Source organism: Acanthochromis polyacanthus, chromosome 3 (genome assembly GCF_021347895.1).
Source record: "Acanthochromis polyacanthus isolate Apoly-LR-REF ecotype Palm Island chromosome 3, KAUST_Apoly_ChrSc, whole genome shotgun sequence".
Classification (NCBI taxonomy): domain Eukaryota; kingdom Metazoa; phylum Chordata; class Actinopteri; family Pomacentridae; genus Acanthochromis; species Acanthochromis polyacanthus.
Window position 1 is genome coordinate 32,215,030 of NC_067115.1, and position 12,990 is coordinate 32,228,019.

Below are 12,990 nucleotides of genomic sequence, written 5' to 3' on the forward strand. Positions count from 1 at the left end.
TCGAATTCAGAATTATTCTTTTCTTTTTCTTTTTTTTTTGTGACAAAAAGCACTTTAGGGAAGACTAAACAAAAAATAAGCAGGCGGATAATTTGGTATTTCACTAAACACCACATTAAAACTCAACAGAACATTATATATTCAAATTTCAACGTCAGTGTTTTTTTTCCCAAAACCACTCTCCTGAGTACTTAAAATACATAGATTCACTTCTTTTGATCTTTCTTTCTCATTCCCTGTTTTTATTCATCTTATCTGAGACAAGAAGCTATCCATAGTGTTGAAAGTTCTATAAGACAATGAGAAATGAAATTTTTGAACTAGTCCAATTATATTTTGATTTTATAAAGTGTCAAATAAAAGCAGAGACGAGTGCAAATAAGAATTTACTAAGCATAGCCGCCGCTGCTGCTGAGGAGGAGTTTATTCGAAACGTCACATTCAGTTCATCCAATACACGCCCTGATGTCCCACGCGCCACACCGTTCTGGACCAATCACAGCTGCCGTTGCTCCGCCGCTCTCCATATAAGCTCGCTGTTGCCGCACGGTCCTCGCTTGTATTTTACTGTTAGAACAGTGAAGACAGAGAAGACACAATGGCAAGAACCAAGCAGACAGCCCGCAAATCTACTGGAGGAAAAGCCCCAAGGAAGCAGTTGGCCACCAAGGCTGCCCGTAAGAGCGCCCCGGCCACCGGCGGCGTCAAGAAGCCTCACCGTTACAGGCCCGGTACTGTGGCTCTGAGAGAGATCCGTCGCTACCAGAAATCCACGGAGCTGCTCATCCGCAAGCTGCCCTTCCAGCGCCTGGTCAGAGAGATCGCTCAGGACTTCAAGACCGATCTGCGCTTCCAGAGCTCCGCTGTCATGGCTCTGCAGGAGGCCAGCGAGGCTTACCTGGTCGGCCTCTTCGAGGACACCAACCTGTGCGCCATCCACGCCAAGAGGGTCACCATCATGCCCAAAGACATACAGCTGGCCCGCCGCATCCGTGGAGAGAGAGCTTAGACCAACCACATCCACTTTTCATCCAGCACAACGGCTCTTTTAAGAGCCACACATACTCACTTTGAGAGCTCAACCACATAATGGTGTAATGCAATGGAAAAACATGAAGTAATTTTTTTTTCTTTGCACTCTTAAATCTTTTGACTTTTATCTGCACATATTTAGGTTAAAAGAATGGGAAAACTAAAGTTTGATTGGCCTAAAGTATGTTGTCAAACACATTAAATCAGGCTGAGCTTAAGCATCTGTCAGTATTTCAAAACTATGTAACCAAAAAACTTGATGTATGCTTAATTAATGAGCATCTGCACTGTTGTAAGAAATCTAAATCGTATTAATTACAGAAAATACAGTGTTTAAATAACATAAATCTACAATATTTGGTGTAGAAGTATATAAAGTATAGAAACTATAGAAGTTAATGTATAGTTTGAAATGTTCAGTTAAACTGTGAGGAGAGGCAATTTGAAATCTGTGCAAAGTACTGATTTTTGATTTGTCACAAATACATTTTTATGTTTAATAAAGTAACAGGAGAAATAATGACCTCGTTCCTGATCACTGGACTCTCCACTCTCAATCAGAAATGACAAATACTCACACGTCACAGTGGAATTACTATCAGTCTAATGACCTTTATCTGTAATGACTCCACATAGTCAGATTCTACCGATAGATGTTTAATGGTTTTATACATGTTCATTCAGGAGCTCAAAACAACTGCTTTTATTTTTGTCTTGATTTATTACTGCTGCTCTGCTGCTGTGTTTGTAAAACATATCCTCTTGTCATTATATTTAATGCAAGTCATCAAGATGATAAACTTGCAAATCTATAAATGTTTCAACTTCCTTTTTGACCAAATAAATAAGTCAATTAGAATAATACATGCTTCCACACTTTGCATGTGGGATTTAACTTTAAATGTAACTATTAATCTGCTACATATATATGTGGGTGTCATAATTTCATAGACAAAAGTATTCCTTTCTATTTCCAGACACAATTATATTTGATGTAAACTCAGAACACGTTTCACTGAAATGCAGTAGAACTATGCATTAGTGACGTGTCAACAGCTCTCCTCTGATTGGACGATCACACTTCACTCATTCTGACCAATCAGCGAGCAGCGGTGTTCCTATATAAAGCTGCGGTTCGTCCCGTTGACGTTATACCAGTTTCTGCTGTCAGTAAGAAGCTTTTGAACTCAGACATGTCTGGACGTGGAAAGACCGGCGGCAAAACCAGAGCCAAGGCAAAGACCCGCTCCTCCCGGGCAGGACTCCAGTTCCCGGTCGGTCGTGTCCACAGGCTGCTGAGGAAGGGCAACTATGCGGAGCGTGTGGGTGCCGGCGCTCCCGTCTACCTGGCGGCTGTGCTGGAGTATCTGACCGCTGAGATCCTGGAGCTGGCTGGAAACGCTGCCCGCGACAACAAGAAAACCCGTATCATCCCCCGTCACCTGCAGCTGGCTGTCCGCAACGACGAGGAGCTCAACAAGCTGCTGGGTGGAGTCACCATCGCTCAGGGAGGCGTGCTGCCCAACATCCAGGCTGTGCTGCTGCCCAAGAAGACCGAGAAGCCCGCTAAGTCCAAGTAAAGCTGGTGCTCTGCTTGTCAACACAAAGGCTCTTTTCAGAGCCAAACACTTTCCTCTGGTAAATGGCAAACATCCTCATGTATCTTAAAGCACTTCAATAGTCATTACAACATTCACATAGTCACCTGTCATTTTATTGTTACTGGAACAATTACAAATTGTTGTCAGTTCCGCTACAATTTAAAACATGAACGAATAACAAAATACTAAACTAGGATGTAATAGTACCTCTAGAGATGGGATTTATGGCTCTTTGAGGGGAGCTGGATCTTGGTGAGCCGTTCCTTTCAAAGAGCCGTTCAAAAAACTGGCTCATTTTTATATTTATTAAATTTTAAAAAGCCAGTCTGGCCTTAACTCATTTAATCTTGGAAATAATCACTGGGAGGAATGAATTTAGATATCCCACCAATATGAGTTTGAATTATTCTGAAATATTGATTATAACCTTATTTGACATGTGTGGATTAGATTTTAAAGTCTGCCACTTTTACTGTTGAATGTTGAGTTTTCAGGTGTCTGTGCAAATTATTTGTGGAGCCTGACTTAGAAATATTTTTTGACAAATACTGCATTTACCCTTACTGTCTGCCACGAGAGAAAAGTGCATCCAAACGCTGCTTCGTTTCCTTAACTGGCTCATTTTGTCAACGACGACGGACTGACTCCCCCATGGGCGTAACCACCATCTCAGAAGTGAGGGGGACAAATTTTTCAGAGCGATTTATCATTCTCTTACATTTAATTGCACCATCCTTAGTGGCTAAAGAACCACATAATCCCTAACAGCCACAGTACAATACCAGGGGACCAACTAGGCTAGTTCTTTAAACTATAAAGTATAAAACTTTAAACTATAAAATCTAAAGTTTTAGTGGCCAAACTCTAGTTGAGTTGACAACAATGTCCCTTGAACATCTACTGGACGAGTAGCCAAAGGTGCCAAACACTGAAGATGAAATGATCAGTACTGCCTGGTTTCTCCCTGCAATAGATATCTTATTTTCAGGAAGTTATAATCTCTCCTTACCTGTAAAGACCCTACATCCTTGTCCCTGCTGCTGGCCTCTGATCCATCTCCTCCCTGACTCTGCTCTTTCTGTTATGGCAATAAACATTTAAAAAATGTGGTAAGAAAAATTCTGAAATAGCATTAGGAAGAGTAAAAATTGCAGTAGAATTTAACCTCAAAATCACTTTAACCCATAGATACATATTTTTTTCTCAGCCACTTATATTTTTTTCACCTCTGCAGACCCTGCATGGTCAACATTACTGCTGGCCGCCGCCTCTGGTCCATCTCCTGCCTGACTCTGCTCTTTGTTATGGAAATAATCATTAAAAAATCTGAAAATCAAAATTCTGAGATAGAATTAGAAAGAGAAGGAGTAAAAAATAGTTCTAAATTTATACCATAGATAGCCTATTCTTTTTTCTCCTCCCTGACTCTCCTCTTTTGGGACCAAAAGACTTAAATACATGGAGAGCAATTGTGAGCACATCTTCTGCCCAGAAATGAAAGAGGACTGGGTTTATTCCAAGAATAAACTAATTAGCAAGTAATGTAACAGAGGCAACCACATTTGAATTATTGTTAGCTCGCTTAACATATTGATATATTGCCACGTTTTACCTTGTCATCATTTAGCTAACAAGTCTAACATTGTTTACATCCAACAAGGTCACACAACTTACACGGTTTGTTTGGAAAAAAACTGTAAAGTTTTTTGCTTTTTGCTGGCTCTGGCTGGTTTGCTAAACATTACTCCAGACGCACGTTCAGCACTGCTCAGCACAGCAGCACGTCTCCTGTGGAACACCTGCGTTAGCATGCGCTCATGGTGCATTCAAAGACGTCTCGGGAAAACACGTTACTGGATGCTAATAACGGGTTTAGCTGTTGTAACGGCTGAAAAAAGTGCAGGGAACAGAGGGGACAGATGTTGAAAGTGCGGGGGACATGTCCCACGCGTACCCCGCGTACGTTACGCCCATGGACTCTCCTCCTCCTCATTTAGACCGCTCGCTGCTGCTGCTGCTGCTCTCCAAGGCAGGGGGCGTTCACTGTTTCTGTGTTGTTGTTGTTGTTGTTGTTTTATTTTTTTACTGGCGCACTCACGTGAAGGCAGCATGCACAATGTGGCGTGATGCTATTTGCATATGTAATAAGCACCGCGCAGCTGGGCTGCGCTCCTCCCCATGTAACTGGGGGGAAAAAAAGAACCGTTCCCAGCTGCGACTCGGTTCCCATCGTTCATGTTAACGAGCCGTTCAAAAGAACCAGTTCGTTCGTGAACGTCACAACACTAAGTACCTCCTTTTTAAAGAGGTGAACATTATTATAAAAGGCATAAATAAACACAATGGAACAATTTTATATGTATTGCAAATTATATTGAACAGAGTAGAGTAACATTGTGATGATTGTGAAGCTATTCTGTAACTTTCTTTGTATATAAAAAATATAATTGTCAGGAAATAAAAATCAAATATTTATAGTTATAGCAGGATCCTGCTCTGTAGAGGAGATGTGTGGTCCTGAAAAGGACTTTGTTTTGCTGCATGAACGCTGACTTTAACCTCCGAAGCCGTAGAGAGTGCGGCCCTGCCTCTTTAGAGCGTACACCACATCCATGGCGGTCACTGTCTTCCTCTTGGCGTGCTCGGTGTAGGTGACGGCATCACGGATGACGTTCTCCAAGAAGACCTTCAACACACCGCGGGTCTCCTCGTAGATCAGACCAGAGATACGCTTGACTCCACCGCGGCGAGCCAGACGGCGAATAGCCGGCTAAAGGGGCATTTGTTAGTTCAAGAACAAAGTGGCTTGAACATGGCGAAAAACAATTCTAGCTATTTTTTTCTCTTTATAAAAACGGAACTGTAAAAAAAATAGCATAGCTTCTCTGAAAATTAATGAACAAATTACAACTAACACGAGAGATGTCTCGAACCACATATATATGTTTACAGAGATATTTACAAATCGAATAATGTGTCATCAAATTGTGAACGATTCTTGAGTTCCATAAAACAAAATGTACCACTAATATCTGAACATTTTAAACAAGACTGTGAAAAACGGATTACAAGAGTGGAAATGGCCGATGCAATAAAATCAATGAAAAAGGGCAAATCTGGCAGTGACGGGCTCACACTGGAATTTTACTTACATTTCTGGAACTTAGTTGAAAATTCCCTTTTTGAGGTTTTTAACCACTGCATTGATCAGCAAGAAATGTCAACAACCATGAAACAGGGATCAATTTGCCTTATACCAAAACCGGGCAAAGACCCACTATATATAGAAAATTGGAGGCCAATAACACTATTAAATATTGATTATAAAATTTTAGCCCAAATATATGCAAAAAGACTAAAAAAAGGATTAAACAAAGTTATTAACGAAACCCAAACTGGCTTTATGGCCAAAAGACACGTAAGTTCTAATGTAAGACTGGTATTGGATTTAATTGATTACTCAGAATTTATCGAATCTGACTCTAATCATTTTTTTAGACTTTTACAAAGCCTTCGATACAGTGGAACATTACTTTATATATAAATCTCTGGAATGTTTTGGTTTTGGCTCTAATTTCATTGCAACGATTATGATGTTTTACAAAGATATTAACAGCAGTATTATGCTATACCCAAATACTACACCAAGATTTCCAGTACTGTGTTCCGTGCGCCAGGGGTGTCCTTTAGCGCCATTTCTATTCTTGTTAACTGTTGAAATGTTATCTATACATATCCTAAACAGCGCTGCCGTTGAGGGTATCCATATCTTTAACAAAGAAATTAGAATTACTCAACTGGCAGACAATGCGGCAGTATTTTTAAAAGACAAAAATCAGGTTAATGCCGCAATCTCTTTGGTTGAAGAGTTCTCTAAAGCTTCAGGGTTAAGCCTAAACAAATCAAAGTGTGAAATTTTACGTCTTTATGATACTGAGGATTTGTCTGTCTGTAATATAGCTGTCAAAAAAGTGTTAAATATCTTGGTATCCACATATGTAAGAATTTAGATGAGCATCAAAAACAAAACTTTGAACCTAAAATTAAGAAAACTCAACAGATCTTAAATATGTGGCAACAGAGAGACATATCACTTTTTGGACGGGTTTTGCCGAGTAAAGCGGAGGGCATATCTAGATTGGTTTACCCAGCTCTTTCTCTCTATGTTAAAGATTCCACATCCACAACAATCAATAAATTAATTACAAATTTTAACTGGAAAAATAAGCACCATCACCTGAAAAGGAATGTTCTCACTGGACCCAGAAGTGAAGGAGGAATAGAAATGCTAGATTTTTTTGATTTAAACTATACATTTAAAGTTAAATGGTTACAAGAGTGTATAATGAAACCCAAGTCATTGTGGTATTTTATTCCAAACTGCATTTTTCAACAACTGGGAGGGTTATTGTTCTTAATGAAGTGCAATTACAGTGTCCCAAAACTACCTGTTAAACTTTCTAATTTTTATAAACAAGCTCTAAATTCGTGGAAATTATGCTACAGTCATAACTTCTCGCCACAAAAATGTATAATTTGGAATAATTGTTGTATTCTTAAAAAAAAAATCGATCATTAATCATACAATCTTGGATCCAAAGAGAGATTACAGTGCCTTGTGAAAGTATTCGGCCCCCTTGAACTTTTCAAACTTTCGCCACATTTCAGGCTTCAAACATAAAGATATAAAATTCTAATTTTTTGTCAAGAATCAACAACAAGTGGGACACAATCGTGAAGTGGAACGAAATTTATTGGATATTTTAAACTTTTTTAACAAATAAAAACCTGAAAAGTGGGGCGTGCAATATTATTCGGTCCCTTGCATTAATACTTTGTAGCGCCACCTTTTGCTGCAATTACAGCTGCAAGTCGCTTGGGGTATGTCTCTATCAGTTTTGCACATCCAGAGACTGAAATTCTTGCCCATTCTTCCTTGCAAAACAGCTCGAGCTCAGTGAGGTTGGATGGAGAGCGTTTGTGAACAGCAGTCTTCAGCTCTGCCCACAGATTCTCCATTGGATTCAGGTCTGGACTTTGACTTGGCCATTCTAACACCTGGATACGTTTATTTGTCAACCATTCCATTGTAGATTTGGCTTTATGTTTTGGATCATTGTCCTGTTGGAAGATAAATCTCCGTCCCAGTCTCAGGTCTTTTGCAGACTCCAACAGTTTTTCTTCCAGAACGGTCCTGTATTTGGCTCCATTCATCTTCCCATCCATTTTAACCATCTTCCCTGTCCCTGCTGAAGAAAAGCAGGCCCAAACCATGAGGCTGCCACCACCATGTTTGACAGTAGGGATGGTGTGTTCAGGGTGATGAGCTGTGTTGCTTTTACGCCAAACGTATCGTTTTGCATTGTGGTCAAAAAGTTCGATTTTGGTTTCATCTGACCAGAGCACCTTCTTCCACATGTTTGGTGTGTCTCCCAGGTGGCTTGTGGCAAACTTCAAATGAGACTTTTTATGGATATCTTTGAGAAATGGCTTTCTTCTTGCCACTCTTCCATAAAGGCCAGATTTGTGCAGTGTACGACTGATTGTTGTCCTATGGACAGACTCTCCCACCTCAGCTGTAGATCTCTGCAGTTCATCCAGAGTGATCATGGGCCCCTTGGCTGCATCTCTGATCAGTCTTCTCCTTGTTCCAGGTGAAAGTTTAGAGGGACGGCCGGGTCTTGGTAGATTTGCAGTGGTCTGATACTCCTTCCATTTCAATATGATTGCTTGCACAGTGCTCCTTGAGATGTTTAAAGCTTGGGAAATCTTTTTGTATCCAAATCCGGCTTTAAGCTTCTCCACAACAGTATCTGGGACCTGCCTGGTGTGTTCCTTGGTCTTCATGATGCTCTCTGCACTTTAAACAGAACCCTGAGACTATCACAGAGCAGGTGCATTTATACGGAGACTTGATTACACACAGGTGGATTCTATTTATCATCATCAGTCATTTAGGACAACATTGGATCATTCAGAGATCCTCACTAAACTTCTGGAGTGTTTGCTGCACTGAAAGTAAAGGGGCCGAATAATATTGCACACCCCACTTTTCAGTTTTTTATTTTTTAAAAAAAGTATAAAATATCCAATAAATTTCATTCCACTTCACGATTGTGTCCCAATTGTTGTTGATTCTTGACAAAAAATTTAAATTTTATATCTTTATGTTTGAAGCCTGAAATGTGGCGAAAGGTTGAAAACTTCAAGGGGGCCGAATACTTTCGCAAGGCACTGTATACACACGTGGACAAAATTGTTGGTACCCCTCAGTTAAAGAAGGAAAAACCCACAATTCTCACTGAAATCACTTGAAACTCACAAAAGTAACAATAAATAAAAATTTATTGAAAATTAAATAATCAAAATCAGCCATCACTTCTGAATTGTTGATTAACATAATTATTTAAAAAAACAAACTAATGAAATAGGGCTGGACAAAAATGATGGTACCCATAACTTAATATTTTGTTGCACAACCTTTTGAGGCAATCACTGCAATTAAACGATTTCTGTATTTGTCAATGAGCGTTCTGCAGCTGTCAACAGGTATTTTGGCCCACTCCTCATGAGCAAACAGCTCCAGTTGTCTCAGGTTTGATGGGTGTCTTCTCCAAATGGCATGTTTCAGCTCCTTCCACATATGGTCAATGGGATTCAGATCTGGGCTCATAGAAGGCCACTTTAGAATAGTCCAATGCTTTTCTCTCAGCCATTCTTGGGTGTTTTTGGCTGTGTGTTTTGGATGGTTGTCCTGTTGGAAGACCCATGACCTGCGACTGAGACCAAGCTTTCTAACACTAGGCAGCACATTTCTCTCCAGAATGCCTTGATAGTCTTCAGATTTCATCGTACCTTGCACACTTTCAAGACACCTTGTGCCAGATGCAGCAAAGCAGCCCCAAAACATTACTGAGCCTCCATGTTTCACCGTAGGGACAGTGTTCTTTTCTTCGTATGCTTGGTTTTTGAGTCTATGAACATAGAGTTGATGTGCCTTACCAAAAAGCTCCAGTTTGGTCTCATCTGTCCAAAGGACATTCTCCCAGAAGCTTTGTGGCTTGTCAACATGCATTTTTGCAAATTCCAGTCTTGCTTTTTTATGAGTTTTTTTCAGCAGTGGTGTCCTCCTTGGTCGACTCCCATGAAGTCCACTTTGGCTCAAACAACGACGAATGGTGCCATCTGACACTGATGTACCTTGGCCTTGGAGTTCACCTTTAATTTCTTTGGAGGTTGCTCTGGGCTCTTTGGATACAATTCCAACGATCCGTCTCTTCAATTTGTCATCAATTTTCCTCTTGCGGCCACGTCCAGGGAGGTTGGCTACTGTCCCGTGGGTCTTGAACTTCTGAATAATATGAGCCACTGTTGTCACAGGAACTTCAAGCTGTTTAGAGATGGTCTTATAGCCTTTACCTTTAAGAGGTTTGTCTATCATTTTTTTTCGGATGTCCTGGGACAATTCTCTCCTTCGCTTTCTGTTGTCCATGTTCAGTGTGGTACACACCTTTTCACCAAACAGCAGGGTGACTACTTGTCTCCCTTTAAATAGGCAGACTGACTGATTATGAGTTTGGAAACACCTGTGATGTCAATTAAATGACACACCTGAGTTAATCATGTCACTCTGGTCAAATAGTTTTCAATCTTTTATAGAGGTACCATCATTTTTGTCCAGGCCTGTTTCATTAGTTTGTTTTTTTAAATAATTATGTTAATCAACAATTCAAAAGTGATGGCTGTTTTTGATTATTTAATTTTCAATAAATTTTTATTTATTGTTACTTTTGTGAGTTTCAAGTGATTTCAGTGAGAATTGTGGGTTTTTCCTTCTTTAACTGAGGGGTACCAACAATTTTGTCCACGTGTGTATATGTTAAAGACCTGGTAAATTATAATGGTGAAATAATTAAATATGAGGCTTTTATGTCAAAACATCAATTTCCCATCACCTACAGAGAATATAAATCTATTGTTCAGTGTATTCCAATAGGTCTTCGTCAATTAATGAAAGGCCATCACCTGATGTCAGACTTAAAAGTAAGTAACAAACTGTTTGTGAATGGAATCGATTTATTAGATAGAAAATGTAATATTAAAATAATAAGAAAATCTATTCAAAAAAATAAAATTACTCAACCGAAATGCAAATTTTGGTGGAACTCTCAATTTCGAAATATAAAATGGAAAAAAACCTGGATGGAGTCATTTCAGTACTGTCTAAATAATAAAATAAGAGAAACACATTTCAAAATACTTCATAGATATTATCCAACAAACAAAGCCATCTCAAAATTTACCGACATAGATCCCAGCTGTTCATTTCGTCAAAGTGGCACTGAAGATATTATCCACCTGTTCTTTTCATCCCCTATAACCAATAAATTATGGAAAGATGTAGAATCCCATCTTAGTCAGAAACTTTCAACCACAGTCAAGATAAACATAGATCATATTATAACAGTGTATAATCATACAAACAGGAAAATAGAGAAAAACGTGAATATATTTATTCTTTTTGGGAAGTATCACATCCACAAAACAAAATTCTCAAATTCCAAACCATTATCCAAATCATTCCTCGCTGAAATAAATCATTACTTTCAGTCATTGAAATACCTAACAAAAAATCAATAGAAGTATGAAATATTTACGAAGAACTGTTTTGTTAAAGAGATGCCTCTGTTTTTGAATGTCATGTAATTGTCAGAATTCTTAGTTTTGTTTATTGTTTTGGTTTGTTTTTTCTCGTTTTTTCCTTCTTTTGTTCTTTATTTCAATGTTATATTGTAACAAAAGTTTGAAAATTATCGGAATGAACTGTCTGTATAGGATGTAAATATAAAACTCACTGTAAATATGTATAATACACAATAAAAAAGGGAAAAAAACGAATAGCGGGCTTGGTGATTTCCTGGATGTTATCACGGAGAACTTTACGGTGCCGCTTAGCGCCTCCTTTAGCGCCTCCTTTAGCGCCTCCTTTAGCGCCTCCTTTTCCTCATCCAGACATTCTCACTGTTGCGCCTGCTGCACTCTGCTGTTAGAGCAAAGTAAGCCCAAAGTAAGCCCGAGCCAACCAATCAGCGCACGATCTCAGAGCAAAGTAAGCCCAAAGTAAGCCCATCCAGCCAACCAGCGCACGACCTCATGTTCCGTTGGGCCAATCACGTCCCGAGCCTGTGGGCTTACTTTTGACCAATCACGTTCCATCTTCCGGATCCTTTTTAAGCTCTCGGAGGGAAATGATAAACGGCCATCCACAGCTATCAGGACTATCTTTTAGCAAGCGGTAAGTTTAAACATATTCTCTTTTTCAACAGCTAAATGTGTCTTAGACATTAACTGTATCCTGTTGTTGTTAGCGTGACATGTTTATTGCGAAAAACAGCATTTTGGTAATGCTTAGTGTGACGTTGATGCTCCCCATTATACTTCAGTGAACTTGTTTATTAGAAATATTGGGTACACAACAAAGACAGCACATAATACCGACTTTTCTGTGATGTACATCTCCCTTTCACTAGTTGCTTCAGAGTATATAGCGCTCGGGGAGTAGCTAACGTAAGTTTATAATAACAGGCGATCTCGTCATAATAATGCTTGTTATTGGAAAGTAATCAGGTTTCTGTTCAATGATGCCGCTGCTGGATTGACGGAGGTTTAAATCTCCACTGAGGACGTGATAGAAGACAGACATCCTCCTCCTCCTCTTCTTCTTCTGTGAATTTTCTGCTGCTTAATAATAAACCTTCTTTGCTCATCAGCGCCACCAACTGACCAACAGCAGGATCAGCAGCTTCTGTCTTTATGGATCCTTCAGTGGGAAATTCACACAATACAGCAGCTCAGAAAATACAAAAATAAGTGTGTTTAAAATATGAGCAGTGTCACCATATAGCACATAAAACAATAAGACCAAATTAAATAATGCAAACAAGAAAGTTACTAGATCACTTAGACACTGATTGTAATCCATGACTTTAACATATCATATTAGATAGTAAATGTGTTCACTTACTGGAATAATCAAACCAGATATTAACATTCATTGTGGTCAGCAGAAAAATCAATGAACAGAGGCATAATAGGCTACTGTTGAAATTGAACTTGTTTTCCTTAACCCTTAGGGCCCTGGGGGGTTTAGGTCCGTTTTTGACAAATTCTGATTTTACCTTTATATTTCACCTTAAAAGCTGTTGATCTTGATTTGCTTGGTATCTTTTTTTTCAGCACAACGTCACCTGTGTGATTCTATAATTATTTAGACATTTTGATATAATGTATGGACACACTTGACCTGAAATAGCAGAAAAAATACAAAGTCCGAGTAGAAAAAAGCTAGATTTATTTT

The 12,990-nt window shown here is 39.2% G+C and overlaps 2 protein-coding genes and 1 pseudogene across 2 annotated transcripts; 2 read left to right on the plus strand and 1 right to left on the minus strand.

The window, feature by feature from the left end:
* Positions 1–77: 77 nt before the first annotated feature.
* Positions 78–1,766, plus strand: LOC127533375 (histone H3). Its single transcript, XM_051946248.1, has one exon. The coding sequence runs from the start codon at positions 599–601 to the stop codon at positions 1,007–1,009; it is 411 nt and encodes a 136-aa protein (XP_051802208.1). The 5' UTR covers positions 78–598; the 3' UTR covers positions 1,010–1,766.
* Positions 1,767–2,217: 451 nt separating this feature from the next.
* Positions 2,218–2,628, plus strand: LOC110972138 (histone H2A-like). Its single transcript, XM_022222536.2, has one exon. The coding sequence runs from the start codon at positions 2,226–2,228 to the stop codon at positions 2,610–2,612; it is 387 nt and encodes a 128-aa protein (XP_022078228.2). The 5' UTR covers positions 2,218–2,225; the 3' UTR covers positions 2,613–2,628.
* A 2,559-nt stretch (positions 2,629–5,187) lies between these two features.
* On the minus strand, positions 5,188–12,400 carry LOC110960442 (histone H4-like; annotated as a pseudogene).
* Positions 12,401–12,990: the final 590 nt, after the last annotated feature.

Bases quoted from the DNA above. Each gene is read 5' to 3' on its own strand.
- LOC127533375 (XM_051946248.1), top strand. From the start codon at position 599: ATGGCAAGAACCAAGCAGACAGCCCGCAAATCTACTGGAGGAAAAGCC.
- LOC110972138 (XM_022222536.2), top strand. From the start codon at position 2,226: ATGTCTGGACGTGGAAAGACCGGCGGCAAAACCAGAGCCAAGGCAAAG.